The 19,831-nt window shown below is 36.8% G+C and overlaps 1 protein-coding gene across 1 annotated transcript; it reads left to right on the top strand.

The window, feature by feature from the left end:
• The first annotated feature begins 2,187 nt into the window (after window positions 1–2,187).
• Window positions 2,188–4,406, top strand: LOC149206087 (uncharacterized). Its single transcript, XM_089397590.1, has 2 exons — window positions 2,188–3,419; window positions 3,587–4,406. Exons 1-2 carry the CDS (start codon window positions 2,188–2,190, stop codon window positions 4,404–4,406), a joined length of 2,052 nt encoding a protein of 683 aa, XP_089253716.1.
• Window positions 4,407–19,831: the final 15,425 nt, after the last annotated feature.

Consider the following 19,831-nt stretch of genomic DNA (forward strand, 5'->3'; position numbering starts at 1 on the left):
CCAAGAAAAAAAGTGAAGGCAAAGAAATTCTTTAATAACTCCCCACTTCCATAAAAAGGGTGTTCCACCTAAATTTGAGGATTGTTTAAAACTTATATTCTAGCTTTGAAACAGAACATGCTAATTTGTTTGCAAACAATATATCGTAAATTACTTCAAAATATGACCGTAGAGATTGCATGTATAAACTTTATGCGAGTACTATGCTAAATTTGTAAAAATCATATATTGATGTCTAAGACAAGTCAATTAAGAGTTTTGAAATCATATCCTTCAAAATTTATTATCGCATTCCTTTGTTGTGAAATAAAGTTGCACTTCCTATCCTCTGCCATCATGAATAGTTTTAGTTATGACCCAATGTTCATATGATGGACATAATCCTATCATAGCATATATCCATATATTTTGTTGCATCACATCTATTCGTGAAGATAGGCATACACAACAAAATGCATATGCAGGAAGTAGTTACCTTGATGAGAACTAGATGCAAGACTTATCTTTGTGCACCTGCATGCAATTGCCATCAAACTTGCACTCAACAGTAATTTCTTTCCCTTTCATCTAAAACAGGGGAAGAAATGATTAGAATTCCTCAAAATACAATATATATTGGAACGTAGTGAAAACGGAGAATTTATACATTATAAGTTTTTATAAACACAGTTTGTATTTGGGCAATAGAAAAACAAACATTCTTTACATAAACTATGCATACAAAAGGCCTTATTTCCAAGGGGAAGGTAGAAATCTCCATAATGATATTATTATCAGGAGTGACCACTGAAGGCATATTATGATTTGATACCAACTTTCAAGTTACGCCTTTCCAAAAAATGGGCAAAAGATTACATATCTTTGTAAAAGAAGGTGGGATGTTGTTTCCAGCAGAAATCTTCAATTAGATGCTTCACATGATAACTTGTACAATGTGATTCCATTCTGAATGTGGATCACAAGGTTAGAATCAGAAGATAACATTGCTAATCCACATAGACATTAGCAACTACCCTATGTAGTTCCCTATACAGATAAATATACGCTTGAATTTGAGAGCAAATTTACATCCATGTAATCTTCATAGTTAAGGACTAGTTTCAAGGATGCTAGGATTGTTCACATTTGAGGTTTCATAGACTAGTTGGTCTTCTACATGCTAGTCAATCTAGTATTGGCATCCCCTCATTGAATTTGTAATGAACAACCATAGATGTAACAACACATTGTGTGTGTATTCGATATCCATGCCTTGGGAGATGGCATCTTTTTTTGGTCCCAAGGGCATGCCCCCTAAGACTTTTTGAAAATCACAACTTACTGTTACATTGCTAACTTTTTTCATCAAAAGGTGAATGTTTTTCCTTTCCAATTGATGTTATATCACTCTAACTCACTACACAACAAAACTACTAGTAAACATTATACACGTACAACAAAATTGGTAAATATTATTCTGTATCTCTACATGAAAATTGTAGAGACAAAACAATCAAGATGTCATAACAGTATTAACAGATATAATCACACTATTCATAGACAAAAAATAGGAAATAGTAGCATTATCCAACAAAAAATAGCTACAATATTGGCTAAATTAAGCAATAAAGTTTTATGTATTACAAATTCCCAGGTAGTGTCAATAGAATTCATTCGCCTGGAGTGTTGACACTTGACCGACTTGCCTACCACAAGATCCTAATGAAGCAGTGACAAGAAAATATATTAAATCAAACACAAAATATAATAGAATTGCAATTAATATGATAACGAGCAACATGTCTTGTTAGATTCAAATGAGCGAGGGCTCTGAGACGGCCACTGCAGACAAAACTAGGGTTTCTGCGAAACCTGAAACGGCAGACCTGGCAAACTCGGTACAATCGGCAGATTCAGGTGAAGTGGTGGTCAAGATCACATGGCCATAAGGACAAAGGAAGAATGCAACTTCCTCAGGGAGAGGGCCAGGAGCCTCCCCCCAACATGGACAATCGTACACAGCACATAGAAGGCAGGGAAACTGAAAATGAAACGAGAGGCGATCCTATGGAACAAAGTAAGCAGAAGGGCAAGGAAATAGACACAGAAGAAAGAAACTGAGCAAGTTCTTCAACTTGCAAGCCAGTAGCTGCACACAGACCAAGGGTGGAGTTCCCAAGTCACCGTATCAATGCTAGGATACAGTACATGAGAGATCACGCGCTGATCGACAAGTTCATAGGAATTTGGCCGACGGAGAGAGCACTGAGAAGTTGGATCAGTGCAAAATGGCACCCAAAGGGGCACATCTCTCTGCACCTAGGAGCAAAGGTGTTTTTTACAGCAATTTTTAATTGCCTGGAAGATTGCAACAGGATATTGGATGGGGTTCCTTACTTTTTCAACTCTACAGGATTATTTCTCAAAGCGTGGGTCGAAAGATTCAACCCAGATAAGGAGGACCTGACCTATGCGCCAGTGTGGATAAGGCTTTATTCATTGCCGTGGGAGTACTGGGAAGAAAAATCTCTGCAAGAGATTGGGAATGCACTTCGCGAGTTTGTAAAGATTGCAGAAGAAACAAAATCATGCAGATACATGTCCTATGCTCGGATTTGTGCCTATATGGATCTCAAGCAAGCGCTGTCAGACACGGTAAGTTTCTTTCATGAAGATTCTGAATGGATTCAAGTTATAGACTATGAGCATGTACCATTTAGATGCAGGAAATGCCATGAAATAGGGCACCTATACCGAGACTGTCCACAAAATAAGAAACCTTCCTCCCAAGACAGTCCAGACAATCAAACAACAGATGGCTTCACTAGGGTAACAAATCGAAGGAGAGGGAACAAGAAAGCAACAGGCAATCCCAAGGCAAATCCAGTCAACAAGACAGTGCCCACAACGAGCAATAGTTTTGAAGTACTGGCCAAGAATGATGAGAAAGATATGGAGAAGGACAAGCAGAAGGACAAAGAAGTAGATCAAGAAAAACCAGGAGAAACCTTAGGGCAAATAGGAAAGAAGATTCAGAAGCAGTCAAACCTGCAATCTCAAGCTAAAACCGCTCCATGGCAATCACAAGGAATGGATGTGGAATATACAGAGCCAAATGAAAAATCATCAAATGAAAGAGTGGAAATCTCTCAAGAACCTAAAATCATGGAAGAAGATCCGGAGCCCTTAGACATAGGGGAGCTGGACATTCTAGGTTTGGAACAAGCATGCAAAACAGGGAACTTTGAAAAAATACCAGATCGGCAAGTGGATAACCTAGTAGAAGTCTTGAACAGAGCACAGAAGAAATACTCTCTAGGAGTCCAAATAGGAAGTCCATGGGATGGTAAATTTATCACCAAGGATAATAAGAAGAGAGGCAAGAAAACAACACTTGAGAGAACCATCAAGATCGGAGAGATATTAGTGGAGTCAGGGAGGTATGCCAAACTAACCAAGTATTTCAATGCAAACCCCCACTATACTCAATGAAGTTGATATCCTGGAATATAAGAGGGCTTAATAGCCCAGGGAAAGGCAGATTGTTAAAAAATATGCTTATGAAAGAAAAACCAAGTATACTTTTTTTGCAGGAGACGAAATGCAGTTCAACAATATTGGAAAGAATAGCAGCGAAAGCCTGGCCAGGAGGGCTAGTTACAGCTGTTGATGCTCAGGGAGCTTCGGGAGGACTTGCAATCCTTTGGGATGCGCGAGCCATCCAACTAAACAATATACAAGCTAACAAAAGTTTCATTCAGGCAACCTTTCACCTCTTAGGTAGTAACACCTATGGACTGGTAACGAATGTTTATTTTCCTCAGGATACTGCTCAAAAAGCTCAAATCCTGAATACTTTGTCAGAACTCAACTCAGACAGGCCATACCCACTCTGGATCTCCGGCGATGATTACAACATGATAGCAAACATGGAGGAAAAACAAGGCGACAGAAGTAGAGCAAACAGTGACGGCAATCTACTAAAAAATTTCATCCACAACAACTGGTTGGTGGATGTTCCCACAAGAAACGGCCTCTTCACTTGGAGTAATAAAAGAGAAGGGTCGCAGCAGATTGCCTCGCGTCTTGACAGGTTCCTCATCTCAGATAATGCAACTCACTTAGGAGGGGAATTTACCGCATCTATATTACCTATCTTAGGATCAGATCATTGGCCTATCGAACTGCAATGGAACAGGCCAGGTAACAATCTCAAATGTCCCTTTCGATTTGAGGAATTCTGGTTAACTCACTCAGACTTTGAGGAGCTAGTCAGATCAACCTGGCTCAAATTCAATCCTTCTGAAGGCACTAGAATGTCCAGGTTTCAGCAAAAACTCAAACATCTAAAAGGAGCAATCAAACGATGGAATCATAATACTTTTGGCAACATTTTAAGGCTCAAGGCACTCTCAATTCAGAAATGAAGAAAATCCAGCAAACCATCATCACTGAAGGGCGCACGGAGGAATTAACCAAGCAGGAGCAAATCATAGAATCTAGAATCTTAGAAAGGGCCAAACAGAAGGAAACATTATGGAGACAGAAATCAAGGATCAGATGGTTAAAAGATGGAGAAAAGAACACAATTTTTTTTCATAAAACTACGGTGCAACGCAGAATGATAAATACCATTACTCACATTAAAAATGCACAGGGAGACAAAGTCAAAACTCATGAAGGCATTGAAGAGGAATTTCTAAGCTACTTCAAGAAAGCACATCAGGAACCCAATATAAATAGAATGTCGGCCATCAGTAAGCTCCTAAAGAACATACCAAGAATAATTACAGAGGAGCATAACAATCTTCTCATTAAGCCTATCAACCTACAGGAAGTTGAAGAAGCAGTACAATAGCTGAAGGAAGGGAAAGCGCTGGGTCTGGATGGTTTCACGTCAAATTTTTTTCATAAGTTCTGGGACTTGATAAAGGATGAGGTTTGGCAGTTAGTGGAGGAATCCAAGGCACTCAGATGGATGTATCCAGGGTTAAATGCCACCTTCATAGCTTTAATTCCAAAGGGGGAAGATTCAAATACTCCAGATAAGTATAGACCAATTGCCTTATGCAACATCATCTATAACATTACTTCAAAAGTAATAGCAACAAGACTAAAGCCGCTGCTCCCTCTTATTATCTCGCCCGAGCAATCGGGTTATGTAGAAGGACGACAAATAACAGACAGGATTATTCTAACTCATGAGAAAATCCACTCCTTAAAGCAAACCAAGAAGCCATGTATGCTGCTTAAGCTAGATCTATCCAAAGCTTTTGATAGTCTCAGTTGGGTCTATATTCAAAAAATCCTTATTTCCTTTGGTTTTGATCATTCTTGGGTCAGATGGATTTTTAACCTATTATCTTCAGCTTTTTTCTCTGTGTTAATAAATGGTATTCCCTCGGCTACATTCTGTCCCTCCAGAGGTATAAGGCAAGGAGACCCCTTGTATCCCTTTCTTTTTGTAATTATGGCAAAAGGATTGGGTAGAAGCATCACCTCTACCAGGCAAGCTCAGCAATTAAAAGGCCTTTCTTTCAACAACTCCCCTGCTTACACTCACCAGCAATTTGTAGATGATAATATGCTTTTTGGCCATCCTTCGGTGCAAGAAGCTCGCCTCCTCAAATCAATCTTGTCTATCTTCTCTGATGCTTCTGGTGCCCTCATTAATCGAGTTAAATCCCAAATCTTTTTCTTTAATACCCCGGTCACTACCCAGAAAGCTATCAGTCGCATTCTAGGATTCACTACTGCCTCCCTGCCCTCCAAGTATCTTGGTGCCCCTTTATTGGCCTCAACTGTCAAACACTCTTCCTGGAAACAATTGTTGGAAAAGCTAGAGACTCGACTCTCCCTTTGGACCAACCGAGCTCTGAATATGGCTAGCAGAATTGTTCTTATCAAGGCAGTCCTTCATTCCATGCCCCTGTATCTATTTTCCATTCTGGCTGCCCCAAAATGGGTTCTCAAAGAAATCAAGAATCTCCAGCGCAACTTTCTTTGGGGAGGTTCAGGCCAAAACAGAAAATGGGCTTTGGTTAAATGGGATAAAGTATGTCTTCCTAAGAAAGCAGGAGGCATTGGGCTAAGAGATCCTGAGCACAGTAATAAAGCAATGGGTGCAAAAATCTGGTGGAGATGGTTAGCCCATCCTAACACTCCATGGGCCTCTCTTTGGACAGCTAAATATGCTAGAAACTGTCCCATGGAAGAAAGAATAAGAATGACAGAGATAAGCACGGGATCGGTAATCTGGAATTCGGCCATACAACACAGAAGTCTTATACAGGAACACAGTTTTTGGGAAATTAAGAATGGAACAACGGCTCGATTTTGGGAAGACTCCTGGCAGCAGTTACCAAAAGTAAGAGACATCCTCCAAGATCATCCAATTTCAGAGCGGGAGATCAATCAATCAGCTAAGGTCAGACAATTCTGGAGCACAGCTACAACTCAAGAACATAGGCAATGGAAAAATGCAAATCAATTTTTACTAAATAGCTCAGAACAAACTCAGCAACATCTCAACACAGAATTGCAAAAGAGGCAAATTACTGTCTCAGAAGAAATGGATATTCTAAGATGGGGTTATGAAGAGAAAGGAATTTTTACTACAAAGGAAGCGTATAAAATAATAGTCCAAGATCAGCTAAACAAAGATAATTTATGGGATAAAATTTGGCACACTTCCAACTGGCCGAAGGTCTCTACATTCCTATGGCTCCTATGTCACAATAGAATTCTAACTTGGGATAATCTTAGGAAAAGAAGCTTCTCGGGCCCATCTATATGTCTCATGTGCGGGCAAGAGGAGGAAACAGCTATACATCTTATGCAGTCATGTCAAACTGGAAGAAAACTCTGGGAGAAGGTTGCTCTTCGCTGTCAAAAAGAAGGCAGAGTGCAAGGAGATCTCAAAGCCACTATACGCAATTGGAGTCAAACGCCATTTCAAAGTAACCTCCTTAACGCTCTGTGGCATCTTATACCTGGCTTACTGATGTGGAACATATGGAAAGAGCGCAATAGACGAATTTTCAAAGACCAAACTATGCCTCTAGAGCAAATCTGGAATAAATTTCATCAGAACATCATGGAGACTCTATCAATTAAGGAATGGTACGCAGAAGACCTCCCCACATTACCTCAGGAAAAATCAGTTTGGGATAACTGGAGGATCCAGATAGACCAAAAGTCAATCAATAAAAAGAACCCAGCAATGCAGGGTAAGGAATCAAGCAATTGGACTCCGCCGCCCATTGATATGTTCCAGCTTAACTTTGATGGAGCCTCAAAGGGAAATCCAGGGAAAGAAGGATACGGAGGAGTATTCAGAGACCATAATGGTAATCCTCAGTGCATCTTCATGGGCTCAATAGGCTGGGACACCAATAACTCAGCAGAATTGGAGGGATTATGGAGAGGTCTCAAATTAGCACATGAAAAAGGTTTCTTTCCTCTCATTATAGAAGGAGACTCACAAATTATAATCAGAATGATCATAAAGCTTCTGCATGGTTCACCCGTGCACAAAGTAAGTAACAGCTGGAGAATGGCCCAGAGGCTTGAGCTAATAAATAACTGGCTTTCTCAGCACCAAGCAATCTCATGCAAGCACACCAGAAGGGAAGGAAATAAACTCGCTGACTTTCTTGCCAATCTTGGAGTGGAAGCTAAGGGTGGCTACCTTGAAGGGACTATAGCCAGCTTAGTTCCCGAAGACCAAATCGCCACAGTCCAGGAAATTGTCACTCAGGATAAATCTCAGATAAAGAATACACACCCGGATGCGGGTGACTCCAACGGCATTCAATGATCAAATCCGCCAAATGGACATCTGGCCTGACGGATGGCAGGCGAAAGGGAAGCAGGCTACGCGTTGCAAGTTGGCGTATCAAGTTCAAAGCAAAGGTCTTAAATTCGGAACAATCTCAAATTTGGTTCATCATAAATGCAAGCATGGCGATACTGTAGACAATTCGGCTCACAGGTATGGATTCGCTCAATGTTCCCGACGCAGTTAATGACCCGGTTCATTATGTATCCAAGTCGTTTCAGATCTCGTGTCTGGTCTTTCGTGCTGGGATGTTAGCTTGGCTCTGGGATCTCCCTGAGTTATTAAGCGCCCTTTTCATTTCTGGTCTGCTCCGTTTCAATCATTCTCCCAGTTCTTTTGCCTCTGTATTCATGCCTTGTAGCCGAGGAATCCCGCGTCGTGGAAGTCATTGAGGGAACAGAGGTCGCCCTTCTCGACCTACTCCTCAGAATGTTGCTCCCATTGCCTTAGCTCCTCCTTCGTCTCTGCCTCTGGATCATGATAGGTTTACCCCAATAACTCATACCAGACCTCCAGGTTTACATTCCAAAGTCGACTCAATAGGTCTGTGGTGACAGTAAATTTTACCATATTTGTCACAGAGGAGGAGAGCAGCCAGCTCAGTTCAACTCCTTCTGTCTCCTCTCATTCTCAGGATCATAGTGTTCTGCTAGGGGACATGGCAGGGATAGTGTTTCATGCGAACCACATGCAAGAGGATGCCCCTATTTCGGAAGCACCACAGTAGCCTGATCAATCTCAGAAAGAAGTTTTAATCTGCGGGCCATCTCAAAGAGCTGCTGGTATTTTGAATTTGGTTACTAATCCTGATGGACGTGCGCCGGTATTGGACGAGGACGGTTTCATGACCTGGGTAGCCTCTACCAGTCAGGTCAAAGAGGACCCGCCAGCTTTACCATGTCATGAAGATTAATCAGAGCTTCCTTCTGTCGGGTAGCCTTTTAGCTTATATGCTTTGTAATTTTGGTCTTATGCTTTTAAGTCGGAAGTTAGTTGTCAAGGTCGGGTCCATTTTCATGTTCCATTTAGTTGTAATAGCCAACACAGGCTTTATTTTCTGTCTTAAAATTGGCTATGACAGTTGCTACTCCATTTTTGTGGTCAAAGAAGGGTATGATGATAGGAGTCCTGGTAAATTTTGTCAGTATGTAAAGGAACAAAGTCAAGGTTGGGACACATGTATTGTAAATCTGGCTGAAGGCCTGAACTGTTATGTCTCAGAATTTTTGGTGGAGGATTGGCCTCGACCACCTCTGAGGGCTTGAACTCACTATATATATTTTTTACACTTTTTTAATAGAATTAGCATTTACGGAGAAAAAAAAAATGAACAACATGTCTTGTTCAAAACAGAAGAAAAACCTTTAAATGGAGCCAAAGAAAGCAAAAATAATGAAAATGGTTAACATCCACCATGACTTAAATGACTGAATGAAAGTCATATTTATTGGTTTTGATGCGTCAAAAGAAGTGTTGATAGGTATCATTCATATCAAAGATCAATGAAAGATCCAAAACAAACCTGGCGTAGATATCGAACAGAACAACTGTGTAGATGTAAGCAGACATTTTTTAAATCTACAAAACCTACCATCATGTCCCGAGCATCAGGGTGAATCTCCTCAAGAATAGAATTTTCTCCCAACCCAATACTGACATCTGCGAATATGGATTTTTAATAAGAGATTGGCTGGAAAAGAAGATATTAATACAAACCAAAGAATATGACCTGATGAAATAAACACCATCTTTGCCTCCTGATTCGTAAAGAGTAAAATGACGTTAACTGTTACATAAGCCAGGTCTCTTCTAGAGATATTGGGGATGGAGGATTCGGTATCCCTTTTACATATGTGTGACTAAGGATCTTACATCTTTGTGGTATACCTATACACCCCACTCACATTACCCCTCACTTGGATGAATAATGGATTGTGAAGGATCCTGTGACCTGCTGGTTAACAAGGTACCAGTCCAGCTGAAAATAACATTCTTATAAGCACAAAGTTTGGATATATATTCTATTACTACAATGGTTGGTTGTCAAGATATTGGGGATGGATTATTCTTGTACTTCGTGTCACAAGGATGAAATGGGAACTACAAAAATATTTATTTTGGACGTGGTATTAGGTTGATTTTGATTTCTTTAGCCCTACTCTACTTTCATGGAATGGTCCTCTTATAGGTGAGACATCGATTCTTCAGAACAACTGCAAATATCTATGACATCTAGCATAGTTTATTGTTATTACCATTCTGCTGAAGCATCATTGTAAAGTTATTATTTAGGACCCCTCTTATTTTAGCCTAGGGGATTTTAGAAGCCTTAAATAGGAGTTGGTTCTGCTTATGAGAGTCAAACTCTGTCCATTTCATGATGTTGAGTCTCTCTCTTAGTGTGCAAGCTCATATTCTTTCCTGTTTTGGAAATTTTTATGGCAGGATTTCATAAAATCAACAACTATCACATTTCACGTGAGAAGGAAGTAAGAATGAGGTTGTTATCCCTTCGAAGTCCTTCTGCTTTGGTGTAATCTGGAATATTGGGGAATTTGCAACTATAACTACAAATTTCATGTGGAACATGTTATGGCTTATTGATTCATGAGTTGCATGTTATAATGTGAAAACTAGATAGGTTGTTCATTCATTAGAAGGTGCACTGCCTAATCCTATTTGCTTATAATCTTATGTTATAATTTTCCTTCATCATTCTATGGTTGCACATTATCTTTTGGCTACATTTTCATAATGTTGATGGTGAATCTTACAAAAGGACCCTCATGTACTTTCATTGACCTAAAGGATCTACTCGGACTAGTCACGATACATCAGTGTATGGTTTGACTACAACTTCTCCATATAAATGAAAACCCTCTTTGTTTGTATTACTTGAATTCATAGCCCTTGGTTTAGCCTCTGCTAGAAAAGAATCTTGAGGAATTAGAGAGATGCCAATAAAGAAAGACCATCTTCCAAGCATATGCTTTCTTCCTACTGTAATTTTAGAAGGTAAGGAGGGGTAGTGATAGGGTCAAGGACGGATAGGAAACTCGAGATATGGCTGACAGAGAAAAAATACTGCATTACCGAGTACCCTGTGACTTTTCTATCTTGATTTACTAAAATATAACTCCAATATTAATTTCATTTGAAATTTCAAGTTTCCTACTAATTTTATAAACTTCCAACATGTTTGGGATACGATTCTTTGTTGCTTCTTGTTGTAATTACAGAGGGTAAGTAGGGGTAGTGATAGGGGCAGGGAGGGACATCTAACTTAGGATATGGTAGTAAGAGAAAAAAGACTACATCACCGCGTACCTTGTGTCTAATCTATTTTGATTTATTAAAATATAATTCCAATCTTAACTTCATTTGAAATTTCAAGTTTCTTACTGATTTCATAAATTTCCAGCATCTTTGGGATATAGTTCTCTATTGTGGCCCATGCATAAGAGATATCTTAAGAAGCACCTTTCATAAATAATTCACTACTTCCATAGCTTAAGACTATTGCTTACAAATATTCTATCATTGGGTATTGTGATAAACAAAAAAAGTTAAGGCAAAGATGAAATTTTTTAACAGCTCCCCACATCCATAAAAAAAGTTGTTCCACCTAAATTTGAGGACTCTTTAAAACTAATATTCTAGCTCTAAAAAATAACATGCTAATTTGTTTGTAAACAACATATCACAAATCACTTCAAAATACCAAGGCAAAGATTGCATGTATAAAATTTATGCCAGTACCATGCTAAATTTGTCAAAATCATATAATGATGTCTAAGACAAGTCAATTATGAGTTCTGAAATAATATCATTCAGAGTTTATTATCGCATTCCTTTACTGTCAAATAAATTTTCACTTTCTATCCTCTGCAATTAGGAATAGTTTTAGTCATGACAAAATGTTCATCTACTAGACTTAATCCTATCATAGCATGTATCCATATATTTTGTTGCATCACATCTGTTCTTGAAGATCGGCATACAAAACAAAATTCAAAGGCAGGAAGTAGTTTACCTTGACTAGAATTGAATGCAAGATTTATGTTTGTGAACTTGTATGTAATTGCCATCAAACTTGCACTCAGTAGCAATTTATTTCGCTTTCATCTAAAACATGGGACAAAATTATCAAAATTCCTAAAAATCCAATATATAGTGGAACAAAGTTAAGGTGAAGAATTTATAGAATTTAAGTTTTTATAAACACAGTTTGTATTTGCGCAATAGAAAACACACATTCTTTACATAAATGATGCATACAAAAGGCCTTATTTCCAAGGGGAAGGTAGATATCTCCATAGTAAGATTACTATTGGGAGTGACCATTGAAGGAATATTACACTTTGATACTAGATTTCAAGTTATGCCTTTCCAAAAAATGGGAAAAAGATTAATTATCTTTGTAGAAGAATGTGGGATGATGTTTCTAGCAGAAGTCTTCAATTACCAACTTCACATGACAACTTGTATAATGTGATTCCATACTGAATGTGGATCACAAGGTGAGAATCAAAAGATAACATTGCTAATCCACATAGACGTTAATAACTACCTGATATAGTTCCCTATACAGATAAACATACGATTGAATTTCAGAGAAAATTTACATCCACATAATCTGCTTAGTTAAGAACTAGCTTCAAGGATGCTAGGATTGTCCACATTTGAAGTTTCATAGACCAGTTGGTCTTGTGCATTCTATTCAATCTAGGATTGGCATCCCCTCGTTGAATTTGTAATGCACAACCGTAGATGTAACAACACATTATGTGTGTATATGTTATCTATGCCTTGGGAGATGGCATCTGTTTTTGGTCCCAAAGGCATGGCCCCTAAGACTTCTGGAAAATCACAACTTACTACTAAGTTTCTAACTATTTTCATCAAAAGAAGAATGTTCTTCCTTTCCAATTTATGTTATATCACTCTAACTGACTACATAATAAAACTATTAGCAAACATTATACATGTACATCAAAATTGGTTAATATTATTATGTATCTCTACATGCAAATTTCAGAGACAAAACAATCCATATGTCATAACAGTATTAATAGATATAATCACACTATCCATAAAAAAAGGAAATAATAGCACTATACAACAAAAAATAGCTATAATATTTTCTAAATTAAGCAATAAAGGTTTAAATCTTACAAATTCCCAAGTACTGTCTGTTACGTTCCTATACTAACAGGTGTCGTAATTTATGATTGACTGAGTTTATCTCTGTAATATGTACATACCTTTCCTTTCTGCAAATGTTTTCCATATTTAGAAAATCAAAAAATTTAAAAAATGTAAAGAGGATATGCCCTAAAAGAAAAATCAAAGGGCAAAAAAATAAAAAAGGTCAGAAAAAAATGAAAAAATGAACCCCAGAAAGAAAATACCGTGAAATTGTGCAAGCCCAAATGCTACTACCATTTAATTTTATGCATAGTAATGATTGTGTGCAACTTGTTATTTATGCCACAATCCATTGTAATCAAACAGTTTAATCTTGATTATTCCATGTTTTGAACTTCATGTTCATAGATTGAGAATAAATATATGACCAAACAATGTAATCTTGGCAGATAAGTAGATAGGTAGAGTGAATAAAAGGAGCTCAACTGTTTAATCTGAGCCCTTGAATGTAATAAGGATAGATTTAGATAGATTTCTATTGTAACAGAAAAGAAAAAGTTTTGATAAGGGTTTTCCAGTTTAAGTGCACCCTAATAAAAAGTAGTAAAAATCGTAGGATGAGTAGATGGGTAAGTAGTTGAATGGTTGCAGAATTATGATGAATGGTTAGTTAAAAATCATATCATATGCTTCATCATCAATTTATTAAAGCATCGATGATAATTGAGTAGTTACACAAAGTAAAATGGTTAACTTCCCGATTCATTTCACCCTCACTTTACTAATTTCCCACAAGTAAAGACAAAAGTACCTAAAACCTTAAGTTAAAGGGGCTCATATTATTTCTCTGACTTCTCGAGGGACCAGACCCTTGGTCCAATAACTTATAGGATCCAAGTACTGAAACCCCCTAACCAACATTCACCCCCTTCATAATTCATTCATTTCATCTAAAAAATCACTTTTCCTAAGGTGAAATCACTATTTTCCTAAGGAAAATGGTTGACCCTACATAAAACCCCTTTTTTCCACAAAAAACCCACAAAAAGGCATTTAGCATAAGCTATAATGTGTAGGTACGAATTGTGTAAATAAATGTTCAACACATTATACTTAGCGCAAAAATACACGTTTCCCCCTTCATTTCATATTAACTTTAATATTCACTATATTTATTTAACTCCATAAAATAAACCCCTTTCTTGTATATTTATTAAATCTTATATGATAATATCCCACCCGAGGTTTGAAATATAGAGCTTACTTAGAAAATTAATTAAATGGATTAATTAGCTGATCAGTGACTACTTAAGAGCCATAACCCTCCACCAAACAAAAAGGGGTTAATTAATCAAACAGTGATTAATTAATAACATGTTCCACCAATCAAATCCTCCCCCACATCACTAAGTTCCCTTAAACCACAGTTAATATCCTATCGGGTCCCTCCATTAACTCCCTTATCAAATTACACCCCCAATCACCGTATGATCTTACCCCTTCAGATGTGATGGCTGATGCTCATATCGGGCGGCTTCCAATGCTGAACGTTACCCATCTGATGTGAGCAGTTTCATTGTTCGATGCCGACGAATGGCATCGAGCGACCTCCCCTCAAAACCATCCATGACTCATAAGTAGTGCGATGGCCCTTTCAATACCGCTTCCCCGCCATTTCGATAAATAGCCCATCCATTCATTTAATTGACTTTTGTGTCATATTTCGAAATTCTGCATGCTAAACCGTATAACGCGAAAACCTGTGTTTTTATGGTTTTCGCCCATTTGACTGTGTAAACTTATGAAACCTTCCAGCGCGTCCCTGAATCTCTACAACACGATTTCACAATCTATTTTTAGTCCAAAACTCCATTGTGACCCCTTTGCCAGTCATCTCTGTGCCAGAGAGCCATCAAGCACCCTTCATGAAGACATGTATTCTCTTAAATAATATTGAATTTTTTCAGGTTATCAAACTAAGATCAGAGCTTGGATAAACATTTCGGATACCAGTCACAACATTGATTTATTCCAAGAATCAACATAAAACCTCATTCAGTGCTTGTGCTCAGAGGTGAACACAATTGTACAAGGAAATAGAAAAGAAGACAACTACACAGAGAATTGACAGTTAGAACAGAGCAACCAGATTGAGAATGCAGTTACAAGGCAAATGAATACAATAAGAAAAAGAACAAAGGAAATTTCTGATTGAAATACACAATAAATAGTAAAATATATAGTGAAGGTAAAAGGACATAGTAAAGAATAGTCAAAGTGTATCAAGGTTAAGGAGTATCAGATTAAAGACCAAGTCAACTAAATCAGCTAGCATGAAGATAAACAACGGGGAAAACAATTACAAAGCATAGCATACAGTTTCATGTCAAAGTGAAAACAAATGAAAAGATAGAACGGTAAAAGTAAAACAGTAAAAGTAAACTTGGATGCAGTAAGGGTTAAACAGAGATGAAAACACTTTCACCAGCAACAATGAAGTTAATCCAAAGTAAAAGTGAAAACCAGTTAAAAGAAATTTGAGGTTAAAATATGAAATCAAAGTAGAAATCCTACATTCTTTAGAAATTTCCTATTTAAGCCATAGTTTTGTAGAAACTATTGTGGTCAATCCAAGAAGTATTTTACGAAACTGGAGGAAATTTGTATTCCTAGTAGGAAAATCTACAAATTTATATCTCAAGTTTTACACAAGTATTACGAAAAATGAGATAAGTGCATATCTTCACAACATATTTTTCGGTCTGTGTAAAGTCTTGTTTTATATATCTTTTTGTAGACAATATTGTGAACAGATGGAGGTGAAGTTTAGGAAACTGAGCAAGGTTTATCTCAAAAACATTCTTATATACAATACCCTCTTTCACTTTTTACATATCTATCTTGGATTGAGATATAAAAAAGTATCAATGGACCCTAATTTTGCATAATTGTTGGGGCAAAATGCACAAAGAAAGGATGCAGTTAGCGACTGGGATGCCTCATCATCAATTAAGAGTTGCTATAAAATTCGACTTTCTCTTATTTGTCACCATAAATCCATAAAAATAGTTCCAAATAGATTCATTAGTTTTGAATGTCCTTTATTTAAGTTTTATTAATGTAAAACAGTTTGAGATATTTGTAAAACGAATCTTGATATTTCTTCAACATATTTCAGTTTAGAATTTGTATAAATACTTCTTCATTTGAAGTATTTTGTGTGGATTAAAAATCATTTCTGGAGATATTTTGTTATAAGCTAAGGAGCTATTGTACTCAAGACTCGATTGGTTTACTGGATTATGAAATAAAGTTGAGGACATTTCACTCATTTGTGCACATCTGGGGCTAATAACTATCATTTTCTCATGTTTAAATACTGTATTCTCTTAATGTTATGAAATATCATATGTGTTTCTCATAATTCTTAAAAGCAAACAAGGAGTAATATCATCAGAATTAGCTTAAGTGCTCTCTGTTTTAACTATTTTCTTATTTAATGTTTTCTACTAAATTGCCTTGGTCTGGGGATTCTTAATTTCCCTCTTACTTTTGTAGTTTACCCTCCCCCCCCCCCCCCCATTGGCCCATATTTGAGGATTCTCTGTTTCCCTTTGCTACTGGCCATCCTTCCTTTCTTCATGCTAATCTCTATTAAGGATTCTTCATTGCCCTTCGCCCTGGTTAGGAATTTCACCCATTCTAATCCTACAGATTTGCTCTTGTTATGGTAGCCTTCCTTGTGGACTCTTACCTCAATAATAGATCAAATTTAGTTAAGCCTTTCTTGATTGTATCCATAGTCCAATGGCCTAAATATTTGCATGGACCATCCGTCTTCTTAATTCCACCACCAAATAAAAAAAATATCAAGATCACTAATAAGTAGCCTAAAATCCCACCCAAGACAAAGCTAAATTATAAAGAGATAGCCCTCTCTAGACTTAGGTTGGCTAGAACCTGAGTCTAAAATATTGGTTTGTGGTTACCTCGAAAAATTCTTTCTTTAACCTTTAGAAAATTCAGAGTGATAACATAGTGGTGACCATACTGGGGAGAACTAACATTTCCTTTAGAATTGTTTTATAGGTTTAGATCTGATCCATGATGGTGGATAGTGGTTAGATACACAAAGGTTAAAATCATCCACTTGGTGACTTCAAATCAATTCTACAATCAAGACTCCATTAGAGAAATGAACCTGAAAGAACTATATGAAAATATCATGTTTTTAACTTGGATTGTTATCCAAGATATTATGATCTTTCTAATCGATAAAGTTTTCCAATGTATATTGTATTTTAGAGAAGATTTTCAATTAATTTTTTATTATTTCCCTTTAAAAGTTGTAGATACAAAGTCTCCTTAGACATTTAAACAATAGTCTTCTGAATCTAATGGGGATCACATTCCAATCAAAGAATCTGAAACAATGAAGACTAATCATACAATCCCTGTACATGTTCCTATACCTTGTAAAGTTCCTAATAGATATAAGCCCCTCATGTTACCTGCTACACTCAATGCTTTCCCTAACGATTATCAAAAGAACCTCCCTATGTTTGATTGACAAAATGTTATCACTGCCCAAAACCATATTCAAGCTTTTGAGGATTATCTTAACTTATTTGAAGTAGATGAAGAGAATGTTAGTATTAGGATTTTTGCTCTTTCTTTGCAAGACAAAGTCAAGAATTGGTTCAAAACCCTACCTGAGGCAAGCATCTCAAATCTCCAACAGTTTCTCAAATTCTTTCTTGATAGATGGATAATCAAAGTAAATCTTCTTGTAATCATAGAAGAATATAATCAGACAAAAAGGCATCCTGATGAAATAATACAACAATTTTCATATAGATTTAATCAAATCTATTATTCAATGCCATCAAATATAAGGCCCCCCCTGGTTCAGCTCTTTTGCATTACCCAATAACATTTGATCCAGAGCTATAATTTCAGCTAACACAAAGAAACCCATCAACATTGGAGCAGATGCAGAACATAGCAGTAGATGTAGAAGTTAATTTGCAAATTAGAAGAGAAAAGTTGAAAGCAAAAGCAGAGGTAAAACTCAACATTTTGGTAAAGAAGATAGAGGAGAGGATACAAAAGGTCACCATGAAAGATGAACTTTCTGTTCAAAATCACCATGACACATTTGTTTCACAAAAAGAAGAGGTTTATAGCCATGAACAAATTCTTGTTAATTTCGACTACCATAAATCTGAAGATAGAGCTATAGAACCATATGTGGAGAGGCAATCTGTTGATCTAATATGTACATTTGGTGACATTACTTCTTATGGTGATGTGTCTAAGATTGATCACTATAAGAAACCTTGCATAGGAATCAGAAGCTAAGTTGAGGAATAAGGAAGTTCAGTTTAAGCAGCTTGAAAATAGTGACCAACTTATTCATTTTAGCTGTGAAAATGAGGAGGAAAGTGCAGAAAACATTGAAATCAGTGTAGGAGCTTTACCATTGTGTTTTTCTTCATTTCAATTTATCCGAGATAAATTTCGTGCAATTAGAAACCAAATGTCAACAAGTTTTGATATTAACCATCTAGAGGGCAATAAAATCGTCGTTCAAGACTTCTCATATCTAGATTTGCAGCCCCAAAATGCCATTGAATGTCAGGTTGCAGAAGATGACTTGGAAGCCGGATCATATAATCAAATGATCCAAGGAAACTCCCTAACATTCTGTTCTGATGTAGTTCAGCTTTTGGAAGGAGATTTGCATAATCTATATGTAAGAAAGGATAAGTAGTTTTTAGAAAATCATGCAATTTCATTGGAACCGATAGAAAATAGATGGCAACAATCTCTTCAAGCCTTTCATGATCCAATAGCTGCTGTGTTGGATGGAATTTGTAGTCAAATTCCTTCTCCATTAGCTAACTATGACTTTGAAAAACGTATTGATATAGACTTGGCTGGGCAACTAGTTTTCTTGCGATTTTCAGAAGAAACATCATCACTAAGCTCATTTGAAAACATGTAGGGTGATAAAGATGAAGGTATTATTTCAGTTTCATGGCATGCAGGCCATACACAACAGATGTACAGTTGTTTGAATCAGCTCAAGAATAGTGTATATATTTTATAAGATCCTCTTGTACAGTTTCTAGATTCAACAAAGGAAATAAGGAATTTCCTTATCTTGTCAAAGGTTAACAAAGTTATATTTGATTTTGGGGTCTCAATTTTAACCACCAACAAGAAAAAGCAATAAAAGTCACCAATGTATATGATGCTTGAGTGGTTGCATTGGTTGTTTCTTTTTACCTAACCAGCAATCATAAAGCTGATTAGACTAAATAGGTAGAATTTTAGTTTGAATAAATTCAGTTTTCAGCAACAAGTTTATGTTAGATCAGATTTCAGTTTATAGAAAAGGGTGTATTTTCAATTCAAAAGTTTTTATCACAAATATTATACAACAGAGCATATACATGTATCGGATTGGCCCAATGGATCAAGCTACTAGTCGACAGTGTTCTTGACATTTCACAAGGAAATACCATCCCCAAGCGAAGCCGTTGTTAGGTTCAATAGTAATAGGTGTCATAATTTATGATTGACTTAGTTTATCTCTATAATATGTACATACCTTCACTTTCTACAAATGTTTTCCATATTCAGAAAATCAAAAAATTTAAAAAAGATAAAAAGGGTATGCCCCCCAAAAAAAATCAATGGACAAAAAGAATAAAAATGTTCAGAAAAAAATGAACCCCAAAAAGAAAATAGCACGAAAGTGTGCACGCTGAAATGCCACTACCATCACCTTTATGCATAATAATGATTGTGTGCAACTTGTTATTTATGCCACAATCCATGGTAATCAAACAGCTTAAT

Source organism: Pinus tabuliformis, chromosome 1_2 (genome assembly GCF_031772625.1).
Source record: "Pinus tabuliformis cultivar Carrire ecotype Pingquan chromosome 1_2, CPIR1, whole genome shotgun sequence".
NCBI classification, from domain to species: Eukaryota; Viridiplantae; Streptophyta; class Pinopsida; order Pinales; family Pinaceae; genus Pinus; species Pinus tabuliformis.